This window comes from Nesoenas mayeri (assembly GCF_963082525.1).
Source record: "Nesoenas mayeri genome assembly, chromosome: 2".
NCBI lineage: Eukaryota > Metazoa > Chordata > Aves > Columbiformes > Columbidae > Nesoenas > Nesoenas mayeri.
Window position 1 is genome coordinate 119,432,977 of NC_137543.1, and position 22,913 is coordinate 119,455,889.

Here is a 22,913-nt window from a genome sequence, read left to right on the forward strand (position 1 = left end):
AGGAGCCCATATGGATTTAGAAAAGGGGGTGAATAAGTGTGAAAAGTGATATTCTGGAAGTGAGATGTGTCAGGCTGAAACAAAGAGTTTCCAACAGCCAGTCTGAGTTAGATTTCACAACATAAATCAGAAGACAAAGACAGAAAGCAGCAGCAGTGGGCAAAGCTCAGAGTGAAGCTAGTCCCAGAAAAAACCCACATAACTTGTGCCTCTTTTGAATGTGATTGTTGGTTCATGGGTACACAGGCTGAAGAATCTGTAGGGTTTAGAAAGTGGAAACTGTGTGAAGAAGCATTTCTGCTGCCTTGTCCTTCAGCTCACTGGCTCTGGTTGGAGCTGAGGAGAAGACCATGTGTTGCAGGTATAATGGGGCTGAGCCAGTCTGCTGTGGCCATGGACTATAGACCACCTTTTAGCTCCTGTTCTCAGCATGGATTGGCACTGGTGATTACTGAAACAGCAGGGCAGTCCTGAACAGCCACCATCAGTGTGGAAGAATTAGGAGATGGGAGTCAGGATAGATCATGCAAGGCTAACTTGGTATTTCTATGCCAAAATAACTGGGTTTTGAAAATAAGAAAGGCAGGGAAGTTCTTTTTGTGTTCTGCTGACACCTCTAGGCTTGCCATCTCCCACCAGCCACTTCTTTCCTCCTCAACCCCTGTGGAACACAAGAATTTTTGATAGGAGGATTGTAAGTACTCTGAGGTATTTACGGGCCTTTTGGAGTGAAGAGCTGTCTGGCCAGGGACATGCAAAGATAGAGGATGAAGAGAATTTACAGGAAACCTAAACAGCATTTGGACTCTAGAAAACCTTTCTAGAGGATATGAACATATAAACAGCCTTATTGTCAGTATGCATGTTTCATGTCTCCTTTGGGTTTGTCTAACATAACTACATGTTAGATTTAGTAACTTCTAATCACAAGATCTGTGAGTTAAACTGTGGATTTTATATTTTATGTAGAGTGCAGAGGGATAATAATAGGCTCTGCATTAGCATGCACACACATGCACACAAACATACGTCCTGAACACATCAGCACTTAGAAGGTGCTTGCTTTAATGTTCTTAAAACCTCCTTTGTTTCTTGCTGGAGCAGCCTGCATCTATTTTAGACACTGACCTTGCATCTCTGGCAGAAGCACCCAACTGTACTGAGCAGCCCCCGTCACTGTGTCTACATGGCTGTGTTTGTGTCTGTGTTCTAGGCGTACATGGGGTAGTTGAATGTGGACTAGCCTCAGCCTGCCCATTGCTCTCATTTCTCGAGTCAATGAGAGACGGCGCCCGTGCATCTACATGTAGGCACCGTGGGAAATGAGCAGACTAGCACCTGAGGGTGAAATGGGGCATTTATTAGCATGACAATGTAGACACGCCCCTTCTAGACAATAAAAAGTTAATGGTAGCAAAACACCAGGTAGTGCTTGAGAACACAGAATTTTCATGTAGTGTAATCTAGTCAATGAAATGAGTTCTTATGAGGAGTTTCAACGGATTTAGGGCTTCAGGCCTTAAGACAGAGTCACTGAATCCTTTCACATTCCTTAAGTGTTTCCCTTTTTGTTGTTTCAGGATGCTCACCAGAGCCCCAAGTGTCATTGCCCAAGCGTTCCTTCTTCTAAGCATAGTTCTTGTCATTGCTATTGCAGTGATTCAGATAAACCAGCAACAGATCCTCTCCCCAGGGCTTAAGGTAAGTCTTGAAATACGTAAGAAAGGAGAACGATATTTTGAACGGATATTTAATAATGTTCCTTTCTAAACTAATTTTTATGGGGTGATTCAAAGGAGTGTACAGTCATAAATTAATCACACCTTTGTCAAGGGAAAACTGAAGCTGAGATAAAAAGAGAATTAGTCAAGATCACAAAGTCAGTGGCAAAGCAGGAAAAGCATTCCTTGATTACCTGTTTGTGATGTCTATCACACAATGTCTGAAAGGCCAGATGAGGAGAAAATGCCACTGTTTTGCTTTTGTTTTGTTTTTTTTTTTTACTTTTGCCAGAGATTGGAAGTAATTTTAAAATAATTTTGAAATGAGAAATACCTGGATTTTAAATTCTATTACAGCTAGGAAGTTAATGCTGAAATCTTTGCAAACTGCTCCTGTGTATCAAAAGCATTTGGGTTCTAAGTGTGCACTTTATGATTCACCACATGTTGGGACTTGCTGAGCATTAACAGAAGCAAAGTAGCTCCATGAGGAGGTGCAGAACAACTGGAAAAGACAAACTGAAATATTCCGGAATTCAGACTTTGCTTCATGCTTCTGGAGTATGTGTGCGGATCCTTCAATGACAGATGTACACAGCTGAGGACAAAGCTGTAGAAATTAGCCTTTTAGAGTAGCTGTGCAGTCTGGCATTTTGAGTTCTCTGTTCTTTCTTTTTTCCACAATAGCTACAAGCATAAAGCTTGTCAGATCTTTCTTTGAAGTTCTTTCTAACTTTCCCTCTGCCTGTGTATTTAACTGGATAGTTTACACACTGATAGCAATAGGTAATTTCTCATTACACTTCACAGGACTATGAACACCTTTGGCTTTGTCTGAATCATTTGTTGGTGTATGAGTCAGAAAATGGGATAAAACTGTATTGTGATACCAGTTTTATGTGTTTGTGTGGTGTGGCAGGGTGTGTGTGCTGGGATCTTGCATGGAGACATAGTGCCTCAGGTTTACACCCTGTTGTGCCCAAAATCTTTGCTGGCAGCAGCCTTACATCCTGACAGTTTTCATGCAAGGCAAGACTGGACTGACCTTTAGGCTGAAGCCACTGTCTGAAAGACAGCCTACACATCACTTGTACTTTTCATTAATTCAGTTTCACATTCAGAATGACAACATTGTCTACTTTGCTTTTTGAGCAAACATCAGACCCACCTTGACCATCTGGAGCTGGTTTAGGTGGGGAGATCTGCTTCCTGAATCAGAGGATCTTCATGGCTGGTTCTGCAGGAAGACTGGTGGTTCCTGTGCTACAATAAGTGTTTTGGCTTTGGATTTCTTTTTGGACTGTAAGCCTGCCAACGCAGAAAATCCCAGTTAATATGGAGAAACATGTGTTTGATTCCTGAGATGCTGAGTAGTCCTCAGTAAATTATTGACATTAGGCAAAAGGAGCAGAGGGAGCACCTTGGTATGCCAGTGTGAAACCCTCCAGTACTTAACTGATATGATATAGTCTGGAAATGGCAGTGTCCTGAAGTTAGCAGTTGATTAAAATTAAATATGGCAATAACATGATTAAAGCAGGCTTAATCTTTGTAAATGGTCTTGTTCTTCTTCTTCTGGTTCTTCTCTGTGAAACCAAAACAGCTACTGAATGATAACTAGAGTTTGTGTTATCTGTGGTATAATAGCATATTGACAGCATCCAGGTTCATTCTTTTGTGGCACAAGAGATAAATTACCTGCTACACCATTGATGTTTTGAAGTGTTGTTGCAAAATTAAGTATTTTTATTGGTTGGTGGTTGGTTTATCTGAAGATTCAGCCAGTAATTTGTGAAGGAAGGACCTGCCCACGTGCACGAGGCAGAGGCACTGAAAGAGCTCCTGACTCATTGGAATGCACCATGAAGTCAGAGGAGCGATGAAGAAAGAAGGTGCAAACATCCTTAGTGACATAGTTTGTGAAGAAGTACAGAACTGGAAACAAAGCTAGCTCTGAATGTAATGAGGCTTTGTACCAGTAAAAAAAAATTGTCTACTGATGTTTTGTGAACCCTAAAGAGAAAAAACCCTCTCTCTATCGTGTGTCGCAATTTAACCCCAGCTAGCAATCAAAATTGCTTGCTCAATCCCCCATGCCCAAGTAGGGGAGTGAATTGAAAGGGAAGGGAGAAATTAATGGATTGAGATATAACTAGTTTAATAAAATAACAAAACAATACTAATATACTACTACTAATAATATATATATAAAATAAAAAGTAAAATCAGTGATACTCAATGCAATTCTTCACGAACTGCATTCATGCTGAGCAGCCAGTCCTGGGAAGAGAGCACCCCGGTCTCGAACAGCCGATCTGGGGGAGCGAGAGTGAAAAGGGCAGAAAGGCCCAGAGGCCAACTGCAAACCAGCAGAACAGCAAAAGGCAAAACTAAAGGAACTCCCAGTTCAGCTCCGTTCTGGTTGAGTTCCATTTGGAACAGGTCTCCCCAAGCCAAAAAACCCAACTCCCATTAAATGTGAAGCATGATGCTAATGTTGTGGAATATTCTCATTGATCAGCCTGGATGTCACTCAAGGTCTGTCCCACTCCTGAGTGTCTTTGCTAAAGTACTGAGTTGAATGGAACCTGATGGCGTAGTGGTTTGATGGTATATGTGGAGCCTTTCACTTTCTAGTTGATCACAGTAAATATAATCTGGATAAATATAACTATAAATGAAATTTTAATTATCTAACAGTCTTTTAGGAAACAGACTAGACTGGTATTGCTGGTAGTTCTTTGGGGGCCGGGAGTTTGTAGGATTACAGTGGAAGCAGTGAACTAATGAGGTGTGGAGCTGGATGGTTTTGCCATCTGCAGCAGTGATCTTTCGGTCAGAGTTGAGGCCCCCCAGGGAGTCAGGGGGATTAAATTTATCAGCCTGCTGCAGGGGCTCTTACTGCTTTGCAGCCAGATGGAGGTTCTCATTTTTCAGTATTGTCAGGCTCCTGCGCATCTGTCTGTTTTAAAAGAAAAAAGTTAACAGAGAAATGAACCCTACACTGTGCGATTCCTACCAATTAGATGACTTTGGAAGTGGGGAGCAGCAAAACGTACTTCCATGGATCACAAAGAGGATAAGCAATATTACAGTTTTCTTCCCTTCATGTAATTTACCTTCTCAGTTGCTACAGTTTTCTGCTGCCATAAAAGGTGGGAAAGGGGGAAAGACTGGTCTGGTGAGCAGTGGAATGGGATGGAGAAACCTGTGCTTTAATCCCACAGAAAGTCCAAGTGACCTAGGGCAAGTCACTTAAATATTTCTCATTTATTTAATAAATAAACATTGGGTAATAGTGATTCTCTTTTCCTCTTTTTTGTCTCACATGCCCACACAGCCTGTTTACAGTGGCAAACTCTCAGGTGGACTGGCTAAACCACTCAAAGGGAGAGATTTAAGGGGCAATTAGAAAAGAACCAGACTTGTTACATCATTCTCACTGTGGACTATTATGTACTTTGCCTGTTTGCTTGTGGCTTTATGGATCCCTTGTGCATCCTTGAATCTAAAGCCTGTGCTTAGCTATCAAGCCCTTCAGTGTCTAGAAAGTGTAGTGGGGATAATGGGAAACGAACTTGCTGCAAAATCAAGTCCTAACATAGTGTTATCTACATGTCAGCATGGATTTCGAACCTGATGCTGAAAGGAGATGAGCATTCTCCACCCTCACTGAATTAATTATTGAAGATACATAGTATGTTCTTCGTTTTGCAACCAGATTCATTCTGTGTTTGGCTGTTGGATTCATGCCTAAGTGCCTAACACTATAATTAATCTCTCTTGTAAATATACTGTGCATATATTTTCTGAAGTGTTTGATGGTGCAAAGAAGTACAGCTGCATATGGGCCTTAAAGCTGTCACTGTTCGTTTCTTGATCTAATGTATTATTTTTTTCTCCCCAGTACGGAATAGTCCTTGATGCTGGATCCTCTCGGACTACAGTCTATGTCTATGAATGGCCAGCAGAAAAAGAAAATGACACGGGAGTAGTGAGCCAGACTTTCAAGTGCAATGTGAAAGGTGAGATCAAATGGAAGTTCCTTATTTCTTTCTAGCCTCCAAGAAGAGGTTGTCTGGAAGCCTATACTGTTTATTTTCTGCTGTGTTCCCTTTTAAGTGCTGGGGAGCAAGAACTGTAAAGACTATGTCTATATCTGTCAGTGTGAGTCCTTCTGCTACTGATACAGCAGGGTGCTCTAATCTGCGATGGAGAGAGGAAATTGTAGCTAAACTTGGTTTACTCCATTTTAGTTCGTGATTGGTGCAGACAGAGTTTGATGTAAAAACTATCAGTCCCTGTAAATGTTTAGTCCTTTTGCCCTGAAATAATTTCTTTTAAAAGGGAACTATAAAATATATTTTTAAATAGCTTAGTATAAAAAGTCTTTGAGAAGAACGAGGATCTAGCCCTTGTCAGATGTTAGCCATTAATTTTGATTGAAGCAAAAATGGGTGTCAGCTGTGCTATAGGAGTCTGACAAATTAGTTTTATTTTCCAGAAATCTTAGTGATGCTTTAAAAAATTCTCTACTGTTTCAATCAGGTTTCCTAGAGAAACAAGGCTTATACGGTTCATCTGTAACTGTTCTCCAGTTACTTGGAAAGGGTCAACCAAGGGCAAATGATGAAAGGCATGTAGAAGGTGACCAGGAAGAGCTTCTCCATATTACAGAACTAGGAAGCGTCTAATAAAATTATCAAGTAAAATAGCTAAATTGCAGAACTGTTTCTGACAAGATGGCATAGTTATATCAAATATGCAGGTCTGACCTTTGGCTCAGGAAAACCTGTAGCTGTGCACTGCTAGAATGTGTCCCATGACAACCACCACTGGCTACCTGCCTTGTCTTTTGTCTGAGGTTTTGCATGGATTTTCTCTCAGAGGGAGGCTGCTAGACTGGACTGGCTTTTGTTCACACTCCAATATGGTTAAGTATGTTCTCTAATAGCTTGTCATGGATTCCTTCATAAAAGCTTTTGAATCTCTTAGGCAACTTTAGTGACATTTGACTAAGCTTTCAAAGATACCAAAATTTCACACATTTTATGAAGACAGGTGGCCAGGCCAGAGAGAGAAATCCACATTATTAAACAGTGGCTAGTCCATAAGGGATTTCTGCAGGAAGCCAGACTTTCTAAATTCTGCTTTTCTGAGTTAAATGAGCTTTAGATTACCCTCTGAGATACTTACTTCAGCAGTTCTGCTTTGTTTAGTGTACTGGTTTGGGTTTGCAAGTTAGGTAAGAGGAACGGGTGGGGCAACTCAGGAAGTCTCAGTGCAGCTTTTGTTGATCTCTGATAACAACTGGCATTCAAGGAGAAGTTTTTCCATTCTCTCTCAGTCATGATCATGCAAAATTCTGCCTCTCTTTGTGGCTGGAAATAGATGCTGGAGATGTAGCTGTAGAAGTCCATGAGTTACTAGGAGATGACTAGAAGGCAATGGTTTCTTAACAGCACCAACATCTCTGTCTTCAGTGTTAAATATATGTGTGGACATTCTTAGCAATTTTAGAACAAGGAAAGGAACGCAAGTGTAACATGCACAGAAGTAATGGACTGTGGTGTGTCTGATGGTGTGTCCTTACAGGCTGCAGGTCTGGTGGCCAGCCTGCCAAGGAGGGTATAATCTACTGTCTCCTGTCTTGACTTGTTAGGAATGTTGCCTTTAGAAATTCTGGTGTGAGAAAAATGCACAGAGAAACCACATTATTCTTCTCCTCTAAAAATGACAGAGGAGTTCTCTGTGAATTTGTTTTAATGAGTTTAGGTTTTGTTTTGCTTCCAAGAAGAACAAAAAATTGCAAAACAGAGGAGTCCAAATTGCTGTGAACTGTTCGGGTCCAGAGAGGCCTTAACCATCATCAACCAAAGTACTCCTCATCCTCCAGGGTACAAAGTCACCAGGGTTCACTGCTCCAGTCTTGGGTGACTCTGCACTGGAGGTGACAGAGGGCTCATGGGAGAGGTCCCCAACTAAGCTGTGGGGGGCAGTGGTGAACGTTTCTTTCAGTGTTTATTTGTGAGGTGTAACCATAGCCTGAAGCACTTAAGTTGGGGGATTGTTCTGGGCATACTGAGATGCAGACTTTCACATACCTATGGAAACTGAAAGTCAAACGATCAACTACTCTAAGTTCCGTGGTGGTTGTATGATTTCATTTTGGCCTTTACTAAGTACTTCTGTCCCTGTGTGCAGGAGCCAGCCCCAAGTCAAAACCCTTTATATACAGTGCAGTTAATCTGTCCTGGTCAGGCTCTAACCATTCGCAAAGGAGGCAGTTGTCCAAAACAAAATGGTCACTGCCTTGTGACCTCCTGTGTCTGAACACTGGGAGATGGAGGTTGTTGCCACCAAGGAAGTGTGAGGCAACAGCAGCTGCTAAGGATGTAAACCAACAGATGCTGCTTTGTTTTCCTCTGGTGACAGCTTTTCTTCCAACTTCAGGGCAGCATGTGCTAGACTGAAGTCTTTTAGAAAGTCTTATTCCAAACCAGGGCTGTGAACATCTAATGGTGACATGGTAGTGTTTAAGTTCATACTGTGGAAGGAGCGGTGGAGTCTGCAGTCTTACACGTTGTTTCTTCTGGTTTTATCAATGCAATGTGGCTGAACAAACAGTTCCTCGTTTTAACTCTGTAAGAGCCACCTTTTGCCTAGTTTGGGATCAGGTTGTGAGAGAGATGGCTGTTATAGGAGAACTAGATGGAGTTCTGGCAGAGTTGTTCTCTCTGGGGCAGTGGCTTAGTGGGAAAGCCTGGATTTCTCCCTGTGCAACTTCCTCAGCTAGAGAATTCTAGTAAGGAATGTTTTTATTCACACCCAAGTTGAGCCTGAACATGTTGAGGTCCTGCTGGTCCTTGGAGTGTTGAGCAAGGAAGGAAAGACTTTGATGTTAATTGTTCAAACAGTTATGCCTTATGCAGCATGGTGTAGCTCTCGTTCCTGTTGTTTGAAGGCTTTGAAAATTTGCAAAGCTGTGAAATACTTAGTAGTTCACGCACCAGTCTAGACATGGACCTCTGTGACTTCAAGAGCCATTTGTGTGCATCTTGAAATTTCACAAGCAATTCATTGTAGAAGCTTCTTTATTTTATTTTCAGTTGAGAGTAGTGAGCTGTGGACGTGCCATGGTGTCCACAACAGTTGTGGCAAAACAGATTAGGAAATCTTAGTCTTAGGTTGTGGAAAGGGGAATTTTCTATACTTTAGCAGATCAGAGAATTTTTACATCCAGTAGACATTTTATTTTCTACAGCAGCTGCCATGAATAAACCTCTTTTTTTTTTTTTTTTTTTCTCATGGATTGGCACTGCTGTCATTGTGTAGTTATATGGTTATATGGTTATACCGTCTATCTAGGTAGGGTACTGTAGGTTTATGTGTATACACACAGAAATACAGGTGAGTAGTTTGCATCTTCTCTATCTTGCACAGCTGAGACATTGTTTATTGCCTAAGCACTCATAGTTTTCAACCATCCTATCCTTGTCTGCAGTTACACGAGAGAAGGGGGAAGTCTCTTTGTCTTAATACCTCTTTGCTAATTGGGCTAATTTGTAGTTGGCAAAGCAGAATGAAATCAATCTACTTGTTCTCTTGTAGGCCCCGGTATATCCAGCTATGACAGCAACCCTGGAGCTCTTGCCAAACCCATTGATGACTGTCTGAATAAAGTCAAGGAGAGAATACCGGTTCATTTGCATAAAAACACTTCTGTTTATCTGGGGGCTACAGCTGGCATGAGACTACTGAGGTATGGCAGAAACTTGAACTCCTCTGTATGCACACTAGCATAGCAGTCTGTGCAAACAGAATGTGAAAAATGTACTGGACACATTTGGAAACTTCATCTCAAAAGGAAATGGAGCCCAGCCAATTTAATTTAATTAACTTTTTTTGATAGGGAAAGTGGGGCTGTATAAAAATCCTGTTATGCCATATTGAAAAGAAATGCTTGTTTTACTCTGGAGAAGGCAAGAGTTTAATTTTCTCCTCCATATCTGTCTTAAAATTCAGTGTTAAACAGATAACGTTTGTGCATATCTGTGGGCAGCAAAGGCAGATTAAAGCTAGACGCTGCAGTTTTCTGAGTGTGAATGTGGTGTAATGTGGCTTTTGGGGTCTGTCTGTGGCTTTGGCCCTGGCACAAAGTGGATTTTTGTTTGGTGGCTAAATAGAGTGGGAGGAAAGGCTCCAGGACTGTTTCAGCCAGCAGCTGTCATATAAGCACTCAGTTCACTAAGAAGAAAAGTATATATAAAGAAACAAAGCACCTATGAACTTGTATGATAAAGATCGAAGTTTGTACATAGTGGGGGAGTTGCTTGCTGAAACAATGCTGGATACTTGGCTGTTCTCTAACATAAACTCCCACTTTAGGAAAATAAAATCTATTGTTTGTTAGGTGATTGTAGGAATGTTTCAATTTTCTTGAATTGCTAGTCAGTGAACAATAAACATGAAATTGCTATTCCAGATGCTCAGTGTCTCATGTTTTGTGAATTGCTTAGGTTGCAAAATGAAACGGCAGCCAATGAAGTCTTTGCAAGCATTCAAAACTACTTCAGAGAACAACCTTTTGAATTTAGGGGTGCACAAATCATAACTGGGCCAGAGGAAGGGGTGTATGGATGGATAACAGCCAACTATTTAATGGGCAATTTCTTAGAGGTGTGTGGAAAAAAAACTGCATGCTTTTCTTTTCACTTTTTCTTTCTTACAAATGAGAAGTTTGAGGGGACATGTCTGTTAAAATGTTGTAGCTGTAACTTCCATTTTGCACTGAAATATAGAACAGGGTCTTTTTGTGGCAGTAATAGAACAAAGCAAACGCAAATCAAAGAGTAACATCTTAGAGGAATGTGGTATGGCAAAGGTAAAATTGTTGACCCATAAAACAGGGCTCTTCCCTACATGACATTGGATGCCTTACCTAGAAACAGAAGTTGCATTACTCTTAAGTGGTTTGGTATGTTAAGTGTGACAGGTGTTGATTATCTCGACAGTAGTGCCAATTAAACATGTTTTCTTCTGCTTTTCTGTGACTTGCTCAGGTGGTTGCTGTCTCTGCAGCTCTACTGGTGAAGGATCTGCTCAGCTTAGGGGTCTCCAAATTGTTTGGCAGTGTTGGCTCACTTGTCTTAAGCAGACAAGACTGTCTGAAGCAGTGAAAGTGGTTAAGTTGATGCAGCCAAATATGCCTCAGCTGAGCCAGAAATCACTCACATACAGTTCATTCCAATACTGCTGAAAAGCTGCAGGCTATGAGCAGTGGGCTGTGGTACAACTGTCATGTCTTGTGCAGACAAAGTGATACCAAAATAAAGATACTTATGCTATCCTTGAACTCAGAATATTCTGTGTTGGACAGGAGCCTCATAGCAAAGAGGGAATCAAATGTGTTGGAAGATATCTTTTTATATGTAGATACCCAGTACAATCTAATTGCCGGTAAAAGCTGTAGCAAGATGATCATCAACTGCTCATTTGCAATCATGGCAGCTCTGTGCTGCCCTTGACATTAATTGCTCTTCTTCCAGATAGTCTCACTAGGTTGGAAGAAATTTCAGCCAACTCCCTGAGTATTGTTAGCTGTCCTGGTTGAATGGTTCCTGTTAAGTCATGGCAATTAATAAGTAGAAATTAGCTGTTGGTGATGTGAGTGATAGCTCATGGTGAATGTGTTGTTGGCTGTCACAATGTTAAGAAAAAACAGCATTTGGATTACATGTTCTGGAAGAGTTTTTCTCACTGTGTGCATTTCATGCCACAAAAATGATGTCATGAACTTCAGTGTGGTGTCAGTCTTCTACTACATGAATTTTAGTAATCTAAATATCAAATTCCATATGGCAGATTAGTAAGGACTACTGAAGGGACCGCAAGATGCTGTAAAGTGAGTTTAGTACAGAGACTTGTGTGAAGACCTGTGTGTGGAATAGCACTAGTAGGAGAGAGAATTTTTCACCCTTCTTGTGGCAACGGGCTAAGAGTCCAATTCTGCTGGAGCTGTTAATGGGAATCTTTCTCGTAGAATTTTCTTGTGCATATATTTGCCAGCCCATAGTTTCTTTTCCCTTCTTGTGTATGCATTCATATAATCACACTTAGTAAATAATACTACAGTAAATATTGAGATAGATAATCATAAAAAATCTATATTCTGCACTGTGACTGCATAGATCAGTCACAGAATTTGGAGGATGTTTGGGGTAATATGGAAGAATGGCAGCTGAATGGATCAGATTGGAGTGTCAGTGAAGGAAATGGGGTCCTTGTTCTTTTGACTTTGATGGATCTTTCATTTGACTTTTCTGTCTTTTTCACTTTATTTTAACTTGCTTTTTCTGTGTCATCTCTTAATATTCTATTCCTTTAATAATTCTTCTTGCCTTGAAACAAGCAAATCTTCATATTGTTTCCACCCAAATTTGTTCAAGATCTCACATGTACCTGGACTTCAATTCCCTGCATTCTAGTACAGATATTGATCTGGCTAGTCCTGTGCTTTGATCATGGTGCTGCCCTCTGAGTTGAAAGCTACACTGCATTCCTTTTACCATCTTTCAAGATAATTTCACTTTGTGAAAGTTCATCCCTCTTATGTAAAAAACATTTGCATGTTTTCCTCAGAGCTGAGATTTTTTGGAAAGGGTGCAGGACAAAGAGGGGGATAAATGTCAAAATGCTAAGTAATGAGTAGAAAAGCTTGAAGGGAGAAAAAGCAGATGATATTTCTAATTAGCCTTGTTTTATTTTTACATGTAGAGAAATCTTTGGAGGACATGGGTCCATCCTTACAGAAAAGATACTATGGGTGCACTGGATCTTGGAGGAGCTTCCACTCAAATTTCATTTATTCCAGAGAACCCTCAGGAGAACTTCAATAGCACATTGCAAGTGAAGTTGTACGGTTACAACTACAATGTCTACACTCACAGCTTCCAGTGCTACGGGAGAGATGAAGCTGAGAAAAGGCTTTTAGCTTTGCTGCTCCAGGTCTGTTTAAGACCCTTTGCTATGTTGCTTTTGCAAGTTTTCAGTAATTGTCTGAGCAGGTTCTTAGGCTTGTCTTTGCTTCCCTTTGGTAGAGATTGGAGACTCCACTAAGAGGTGTTTTGTGCTTAGTTGTGGACAAGCACACTTAGATTTCATACAAAGATCTTCATACTCATTAAAAATTGGTGAGAGTTTTGTACCATTTGACAAAAAGGCCAAACTAGTTCTATGTTTTGCTGATCTTGCCGGTTATTTTTGTGAGAAAGGAGTTACATTACAATGATCAGCAATGTTGTACCAATCAGCCATGACAGAGAACAAAAATACATGCATAAGTGGTTTAAAAAGATTCCTATAGTTAATGTCAAATTCAGTCTTTCTTGCTTTTGAGTAGCCTTTATTGTGTGGGGTTGTTTTCTCTTTTTTCTCCCCAGAAGTCAAACACCAGTTACAATGTGGATAATCCATGTTACCCTCAGAATTATAATACTTCGTTAACAATGAAGTACTTCTCCAGCAGCCTTTGTACACAGTCTCTGAGACCAGCAAATTATTACCCAAACCAGCTTGTGAACTTCCGTGGAACAGGAGACCCAGGTCTGTGCCAGGAGGTGGTTTCTTTGTTGTTTAACTTTACTGCTTGCACAGACAGAGAAGAGTGTCCATTTAATAGAATCCATCAGCCAAAAGTTAAAGGGAATTTTGTGGTAAGTTTGCAAACACAACATTTTTTTTGAGCTTGCTTGCTTTTGATTTCTGTAGTTCTGAAAGTAACAGGCCTGTCATCTACTCCTTTTCTATAGGCTTTCTCAGGATTCTACTATACAATTAATGCTGTGAACTTATCCGGGCACTTTTCCCTAGCTGACTTCAATTCAAGTATGTGGTTTTTCTGTTCACAGAGCTGGACACAGGTAAGTGGGTTATTTGTGATTGTGGTGTGGATTTTTTGGGGGTGTTTGTGTCTGCGTGTGGTGTTTGCTTTTTTTTCCTCCCCTCTTTTTTCCTCCTTCATTTGCATTTGTAAAGGGGACATACAAAAAGAATATGGATTGGACAAGTATTCAGAACTTTTTGGAAGGTCTGTATCAACCTCAGCATTTGTTTTCTCACTGTGCTTCAAAGCATGTAGTCTTTCTAACATGCTTAAAACTTGGGCTAGTTTTGGAAATTTAATTTCCTGTGATTCTAACATGAGTTTCCAGCCTATATTGAAATGCGGCCAAGCAATGTGTGCATTTTCTTCTTATCTTTGAGCTTTGTACCACTGGGATGTCACAAAGATTGTAAGGGATGTTGCGACTGAATGTATGTGGGTGTAAATTTATGCGTTCCAGGGCATTAGAGATTACCCTGATGGAAGTTTTTAGAAGGCTGATAGAACAGGTCAGTTTAAATTTCAAAACAAAACTGATAGACTGACATTCATTAACAACACACTTCAGTCACACATTATTAGCATTATCACTATATATATTAAAGCAGTTAGTACTTATCAGTTGTATCCTACATTATCTGTGAGTGCATAGTAGCACAGAGCTGATGCACTGTAGTTGAAGTTGATAAAGTGAGATTAGCATTGCTGTCTGAAGAATCTTTAATTGTGGGAGGCAAATGGATTTTTTTTTCATTACTGTCCTCACAGAGTTCATCTGAAGGAAAGGTATAGTCTCATATTTTTTGCTATTACTTATGCTACGAAAGGCTAGTAAAGAAAATTGTCCCTAACTGGCAATCTGTGATCTTCTCAAAACAGCTTTCACTCAGCAGTTCTTAATTTTCCAGCTTGATTGATCTGTCTGTATGTGTATTCTGTGATACTCAGGTCCTAATCTTCTTCTAAGCCTTCTTGGAAGGTCACAATTGACATCCAAAGAGCAGTCTTGTGATATAACATGTTCTATGCAACTTGCAGGTATCTTTATTTAATAAAGGTTTAACTCTGTGTTTTGCCAGTCCTGCAATATTCTTTATGCCCTGTTCTGATCTCAGCTCTGTTAGTGTGAACCTGGAATAAATTGACAGACCTATTTTAAGTTTGCAGGAAGGCACCTCAGATCATCAAACTGGGTCCCTGTTTGCATTCATTTTGTTGCTAATATTTCCCATTGTAACGTACCATTGTCACTTGATAGCTGACTGCCACAAGCAAAGTTGACTCTGTCTGTGATCCCATTTAACACATTTGAGGCTGTGGTTTACTACCACAGTTTTAACTATGCTGTAAAGATGACATGGCAAATTTAGCAACCATAACATCCTCAATCTCTTATGTGCAGTTTTATGTGTATTTTCATTTTTTTTACCACATAAGCTGTATCACTGTCAGGGTATTTCTTTTTCTAAATCTCCATATCTAGTTGTCCACAGCTTTACTTGGTGTTTCTGAAAAAATGCTAATAAATTATAATTAGCATCCAAAATATTCTTTAGTTATAAAAACCAAAAGCATTTGGTTTTCATGATTTATGTGTTTTTAAAAAATCTTTTGCTTTCAGCTCCAGTTTATGCTGCCTGAATTTGAAGAAATATATGCTAGATCCTACTGTTTTTCAGCCAATTTCATTTACTACTTGCTTGTACATGGTTACAACTTTGATGCCCAAACTTGGCCACAGATACATTTTCAAAAGGAGGTGAGTAATCATCATTTCCTCTTACTGTTATTTTAATCCAAAGAAGGGGACAGAAGATGCAGCAGCCTACAAAAATAAAATGTTTGTTAACAGCCTTTGTAAATGATTGTCAAGTGTTTGGTGTAAGACAAAGCCACTTTTCAAGCCTCAGTAGCCATTTCAGCCTGGTTCCAGGGGTTGCAGCATTACTTGGAGATGTTGCCTAGATTATTTTAAAGAGCTTTAAGAACGGATCAAATAATTGTGTTTTAAACCTTGCCCTAGTTTGTTGAAGTATTGGCTTCCTGTAGGCAGCGATCTGCCTGAAACACCTCACCCGTCAGGGCCAGTTTGAGCTGACACTGCTGAGCTGGACAGGAGAACTCCTGCTTTTTTGTCTGCTGGCACAGCCTTGAAGGAACTGGCAGAGCTGGTTTGTTGTCACTGAGTGGTGACGAAGCAACTAGGGCAGTTTTCATCCACAGCTGGCACATCCATCTGTGCTGTAAACTGGTTCTCTGGAATAAGAATACATATTGGTGAAGTATTGGCTTTCAGTTGCCAGAGAGAGAAGGCTTACAACAGTTTGTGTCATAGCTGCACTTCTCTCTTCCCTGACCTCAACTTGTCTCCTAAACAGCTGAGCACTTGAAACAAACTTCCATTCTAAAGCTACTGCTAAGCAATATTTGCTTCCAAATCAGAAGACATGGCCACTATCTAAGCTTGGCTGTTACATCGGGAAGTGTGGTCCCCACAGTGCTCTGTGTCTCCATCCTTTCCTCTCTGCCACTGTACAGAGCCTTATTCTAATTGTCCCAGACTGTCTCTTAATCTCCCTACAGTTTAGAAATGCTTCAATCGCATGCAAAACCAACAGAAGACTATGTTCTAGGTCTTCACGCAGTATTCATCGATGCAGGGTATGCTGGCAAGCTGTGAATGAGAAATCATGAGCAATGTTTTCTGAACAGTCAAACTCTATTACTGGCTCACTAGGGAATCAAATAGGATATTCTTGCCTTATTTTGTCCTCTGGTGAACAACCATTAGCAGCTGTGGAGAGGTGTGCAGAGTTTAGCCCTTCTACTGGGAAATAAGCATAGAGTTTACTTTGGGGTCTCAATCTGGACCTGGTGAGGGTGGATTTGTCTTGGTGTTTACATATATCTTGTGTTGTCCCCAGCACACAGGAGCAGCCAAAGGCAGCATTTTTCTGTATTTAGCCAAAACTATAAAAATACTGAGCAAAATGAAACCCCAAAAGGCTTATTTGAAATTAACAATTTTGTTACCCAGTTCTTGCATTATGGTAATTATGAAACTTCAAAAAGAAAGACCACATTCTCTTAATTCTGCCCCTCAAAAAAATGAAAAGGATCTAATATAATTGATCAGGTAAGCTACCCCAGAGAGAACAGAACAGTTGCTTCCAAAAGTGGAGGGTAGTTTCTTTGGCCCATGCTAGAAGTGCATTTCCTTTTAAGTAATGAATACAACCAGTGAAAAGCACCTTAAACTAGTGCTAAAATCTGGTTAAAATCTAGAACTAGATGATTTGTTAAAAGTTCTAAGCCTCACGATAAGAGTTTATTCCCTCTCTCTTAGGATATACACAACTATAAACAAGACAAAATATTGTAGGCCCTTACGGTCTCCTACAACCAGTGGCTGACTGCTTACAATTGTTCATTAAAGACATTAAATCATTTATTAAAGTTCATCCCTCAACTTCATCCAGAAACAACCAAAGAGATTTGGTTTCCCAAACTTGCTTTATCGATTTAAGCAAACTACTTATGGACAACCATTCAGGCAAACTCATCTCTGTAGTAGCAGAGTGGGATGACCTGTAATAAAGATGGAAAGCCAAAGAAGTTTGGGAGAGCTGGTTGGTTGTAGAATGCAATTTCAGCTTTGTCTGCTCTGTAGTATACCCTAGAAATACCTGGAGTGATTTGGAAGTGGTGCAGGCCCTACGAAAAATAAGCCTATGCTAGAGTGTAAATCAAATAGATATCTTGTAGCTGGCTCTCTAGGCTAGCCCTTGTTTAACAAGTTCCATAGATTTCTCTTGAAATGCTCCGCTCCCTTATTTTTTTACTCTGTTTAACAATAGATCTTTTACAGTTGTAGTTTGATTTGTAGGAGGCAGTGATGTGTATTTATATGTATTATATAAATAGGCAAACCATTATGGGAGCCTGGGGATGTGAGAGGAAGACAAGGGACACTGTCTTCTTCCTTTGATCCTGTGCTTATCAAGTGGCAGGATGTTGATTAAATGAAAAAGGCAGTGGAAATTTGATAAACTGCTCAAGTTAGAAGCTGGAAAAGACAGCAAAGCAGGAGGACTGTGGAGCAAATACAAATGTACCCCCTTTCCTTTTGTTTCAGCTGTTGCTAAGTAATTTTCCACTTATGCTTATTTTTAAAATGGAAGAGTCTACTGCTGGTTCATTTGCAGGCACAAAACCAACCATGGAACAAATAAAATAGAGTTCCTGCTTTGGTGACTTTACCCTCAGCTCCTCTTTGTCTGTGTTGATGGGACTCTCTGTGGGCTTTTTTGTATGCTTGAACTAAACAGCATCCTATAATTTGGCTAAGATAACAGGCTAGTTCTAGGAATTAGCACAATAGTGCTGAATTTTTTTTTTTAAATTTTTAAGTGTTTCTTGCACAGAAAATCCCGTAACTGTCTGCATGTGTGCCACACATCCTTGTATCCATCCATCCAATACCTGTGTCTCACTTCTTTGCCCAGTGGCCAATTTTTTTAGCATCCTCTGGAACTGAAAAAAAAAAGGGTAATCTTGGAACTGAAAAAAAAAAGGGTAATCTAAAATGGTTCTGTATCTTCTTTGTGTATACTCCACCTAAGTTTTCTTGTTGCTAATTTAAAGAGCAGTTGTCAGCACCAGCAGTTGAGCTTTTAGAACCTCTTTTCTTTGACTGAAAAATCCATGTGAATAGGACTTTTCTGCCTTTATTTCAGGTTGGTAACAGCAGTATAGCATGGTCACTTGGTTACATGTTAAGCCTCACGAACATGATTCCAGCAGAGGGCAAGCTGATCCGGTTACCTCTGAAACCTTCTTTGTTTGCTGGGCTCCTCGTCTTCCTCACAGCTACAGCACTGATCTGTCTTCTCTTCCTTGTTTACCTGTGTATGGTATCACGTAGTCGGAAGAACATCAGTCATGTTGAACATGTATTTATTCCAGAATGAATTAACTTGCTGAAGGCAAAACATTTTATAGTGCTATTAAGTCAGACTTTATTTCTGAAAAAATAGTGAAATAAAGACAAGCAAAAAGACTTGAGGACCAGAAGTGTTATCAGAGAAGAAGAGACACAAAGGAATATGTGATATAGTGAACTGGAGTGCTTTTGAAGTATTTTGGCAGTTGTTTCTGTAAAACTGTTTTGTCCAGTGTGCAGCAGAGAAAACATGCGCACATATGTCACTTTGATTGATAAGGGATTAATAGCCTTTTCCTGCCAGGTATGTATTAATTTTTTGTTCATTAACTCTGTGCTAACTGGTAAGCTCAAGTGGTGATGGATTTGATCACGATGGTGGTTGTTTAAGATAAAATTAAACAAGATGTCAGTAGGAATTGTGGGAGGTGGGAATATGGCAGTTGCTCTTGTGTGTAGTGCTGACACTAAAAGCCCCAAATAATCTAATTTCTGAAAGTGGAGCAAGCACTGGGTAATGACAAGAACTGAAAGGAACAGCTGGGATAGAATTGTTTTTATTGCCGTTCCAAACAGATCGATCCGCCCCACATAAATGTATAATAAACTGCCAACACCTCTCCGGACTTTCAAACCAGTCTTAAAACTGAGCTATATCTTTTGATACTGTGGAGACATCAGAGTGCCTTTGCTGTGGTAGGTGAGATTTACTTTGAAAGTGGGACAAAAATCTTTCACACCGCAGTAACTGAACCTAAATTTAAATGTCTCAAAGTTACCTCCAGGAGCCACTAGGGTTTTCAGTGTCCTTTTCTCTTAACTTTCACAGAAATACTTTTTGTAGGTTCTCATACTGAAACACTGACCTGTATTCTTCACGTTGTTGATCTCAGTCACAGTCAGTACTGAGTTGTCATGTACATATTAATTCAGCTGTCTGTATAGTCTCAAATCTGGGATCTTCTGAAGCATTAACATGTTCAGCCCTTCATTCAAGGCCAAGAGGAACAGGAGCCAGTCTGCAGGTCAGCAGAACACCCTTTCTGTAGTGGGTTTGGGAGCACATTGCTGGAGCTGCAGTCATGGCTGTAGTGCCTTGATCAAAGTTTCTGCTGTCCTGGCCTCAGTGTTCCCTCACCAGTGCTGGGATGTGCCTAGCAGATGCTTCTGTCAAACGCATTAGCTCCAGAGCTTTCCTGGAAGTCCTGGTGCCTTCATGCTCCAAAGAGCTGACTTCCTTGAAAGCCCAGACATTCTTCACCAAACCTGTCCTTCCCTTAAATCATAGGACTCCAATTTTACCCACTCCTCGAGTTCTTCATGGTCAGTGCCCCTTTTACCTGCCTGTCTTTTGTATAGCTTTTGTCTTTTTCAGATGGCTTCTAAAATAGCCTTTGAAAAACGCTCCTGCCACATCATCTGCCATCTCTTCCTTTTTTACAGTTTCTGTTAATTCCTCTTAGTATTGCTGTAAGGTGATCTGTGAAGCTGCAAGGGGAATACATCTGAAGGGCTTCAGAGCTAGCAGAAAGAAGGGATTGTTGTACTCAGGATCTGCAAGAGGAGAAAAGAGCATCTCTGCTTCACTTTCCTCCTCATTTTCTACCATGTCCTTTCACCCAGATTCAGTACTTACATGGAGCTCCGTATTTCCCCTAATGCCCAACTAATAGCTGCTGCCAATCATAGAATGCTAGGGATTGGAAGGGACCTCGGAAGATCATCTAGTCTAATCCCCCTGCTGGAGCAGGAACACCTAGATGAGGCTACACAGGAACGTGTCCAGGTGGGTTTTGAATGTCTCCAGAGTAGGAGACTCCACAACCTCCCTGGGCAGCCTGTTCAGTGCTCTGTTACGCTCACTGAGAAGAAGTTTCTTCTCAAGTTTAAGTGGAACCTCTTATGTTCCAGCTTAAACCCATTACCCATTGTCCTACCATTGTTTGTCACTGAGAAGAGCCTGGATCCATCCTCGTGACACTCACCCTTTGTATATTTGTAAACATTAATAAGGTCACCCCTCAGTCTCCTCTTCTCCAAACTAAAGAGACCCAGCTCGCTCAGTCTTTCCTCATAAGGGAGGTGCTCTGCTCCCTCAATCATCTTTGTTGCCCTACACTGGACTCTCTCCAGCAGTTCTCTGTCCTTCTTGAACTGAGGAGCCCAGAACTGGGCAGAATATTCCAGGTGTGGTCTCACCAGGGCAGAGTAGAGAGGAAGGAGAACCTCTCTCGAACTACTAACCACCCCCCTTCTAATACACCCCAGGATGCCATTGGCCCTCTTGGCCACAAGGGCACAGTGCGGGGTCATGGTCATCCTGCTGTCCACCAGGATCCCTAATCACTTTAATACATTCCTGCTTCTCCATCTTATCAGGATTGCTTCCCTCTGTGTGTAGTTTCCCTTGCTTGCATCTTTCATCTCTGGAGTGATGGTTACACGTTGCATGCACGGAGCTTTTCAGAGTGAGGAAGTGAAAACTAAAAGGCAGATTCCCATATTCTGCCTCTGCGAACAAGCCAAAGCCTGTGAGGCTGCCCGAGTCATGGTTTCCACACAGGTGTGTTGCATGCAAGAGAACTACTTGTTGATGCATACGCTCAAAATTTAAGTGGATTATGAATTCTGATAGGCACATAATGCGTTTTCTATCCCAGCTTCGTCTATTCCCCGTATTGATTAGGTTGTGAGACAGGACAACAGTGGCCAGTATTTTTACCCATTAATATTTTCAATATTTGTATTTTGTTTCTATTATCACCTTTTTACTTTCAGGTTTGCTCGTGGAGTTGGGGTTTTGTTTTCTTTTGTTTTTCACAGGCTGACAGATGTTTTGAAAGGAACTAAATATCTTTTAAAATGGAGATAGAAAAAGCAGTTATTTTTTTCCAAGAGGATCAGCAGTGAGGGCTTTGTCCCTTCTTTATTGGTATAATACTATGTCCTGTCAGTCTTACGAGAGTAGCAGGACTTAAAATAAGGCCAAGACTGTATTACAAGATGATGGAGCACTCTGTGGCACCCAAGTTACAACTGAGAAATCATAAAACTTACTTCAGAATGCATGAACGTTACAGAGATTGGTGTGCGCTAAAAGCTCTTACTGTGTGATGGATCTGGAACTGCAGTTAAAAAGAAGACAGTTGGATGAGAGTATAAAATGTTGCCACATTTCTGTGGAAAATGGTATTCCGGAACATTTGTTTTCCATGTTTGTGAATGGCAAAGCCATTCAGACATGGTTTTGCACAAATGGAACGCACTTGGAAGTTAGTCTCCTTAGACTTGGCAGCTAAAGAACAAGTAAATGTGTTCAAAAATCGTTCAGACTTCCAGATGTCCTTGGATAGAGCCAGTATCTGATCAAAGAATGATTTACCTCTGTAAATCACCTCCTGTTTTGCTGTTTAAGTAGTCCCCTCTGTTCCCTATGTATATAATCTCACTCCTATTATCACCAGGATACCCATCTGGCAGTTTCATCTGGGAAAGCAAGAACTCCTGAGCTCCCAGCCAGGCACCTCCACCTCCCTCCCTTACAGCTTGTCTCAGGCTGGCACCGTGGCCGCCTTTCCATGGTCCAGGAATGAACACAGCTGGGACACGCAGCCAGCTGCGCTGCGCTTGCTGCAGCAGCTGCCTGTGGAGGGGAGGTGATGGGGATGGCAATGGCTTCTGTGACCGCAGCTCTGTCCTCCCCCAGGTGCCAGCCAGAACCAGTTTAGAGGTGCAGGTTGTCCAGTCAGCTGGAACTGGTCTCTGGGAGAGCCAGGGTAGTAGAGCGGCACTGGGGAACGTGCTAATTATGGGTGATATATTTTTTTGTGCTCTGTACTGCCTGTTTATGAGGATTAATAAAATCGTGAAAAGCTAAGCCAAGTATACTTATTTTTTATTATTTGCCCAATGCCTGTATTTTCACCCTGGCAGACAAGTTATGGCACCAGTGGGTCAGGAGCTCAGTGCAGCGCTGAACTGCTCGGCCCGTGGCTCTGCCGCCCTCTGCGCTGTTCTCGCACCGGGCCGCTCTCTCAGGGGAGCTACAAACAAATCCGCCGGGCCGGGGCACCCAGGCTGTCCCGACCCTCACGCCGAGCTCGGGGGGAACTGCAGCTCTCCCATTCGGGACAGCGGGACGAGCTGACGCCGCCGACACACCGGCAGCGGACCCGCCCCCCGCCCGGCACCACGCATGCGCGCGGACCGCGCGCCTCTTCCCAACACGCACGCGCCCGGAGAGGCACGCCCACCGCCACCACGCGGCTCCCCTGGAGCGCACGCGCACTAGCCCCGAGCTGCCGCCGCTCGGGCGGTAAGCTGCGCAGGCGCGCTCCTCCAGGCGGCGCGAGGGCACCGCCCCCGC

At 41.5% G+C, this 22,913-nt stretch overlaps 1 protein-coding gene across 1 annotated transcript; it reads left to right on the forward strand.

Moving 5' to 3' along the window:
* Positions 1 to 244: 244 nt before the first annotated feature.
* ENTPD3 (ectonucleoside triphosphate diphosphohydrolase 3) lies at positions 245 to 18,575 on the forward strand (the record flags this gene model as incomplete). Its single annotated transcript, XM_080340112.1, has 10 exons — positions 245 to 361; positions 1,581 to 1,701; positions 5,629 to 5,746; positions 9,333 to 9,483; positions 10,241 to 10,400; positions 12,498 to 12,728; positions 13,163 to 13,435; positions 13,532 to 13,642; positions 15,227 to 15,364; positions 18,342 to 18,575. Exons 1-10 carry the CDS (start codon positions 351 to 353, stop codon positions 18,573 to 18,575), a joined length of 1,548 nt encoding a protein of 515 aa, XP_080196238.1. The 5' UTR covers positions 245 to 350.
* Positions 18,576 to 22,913: the final 4,338 nt, after the last annotated feature.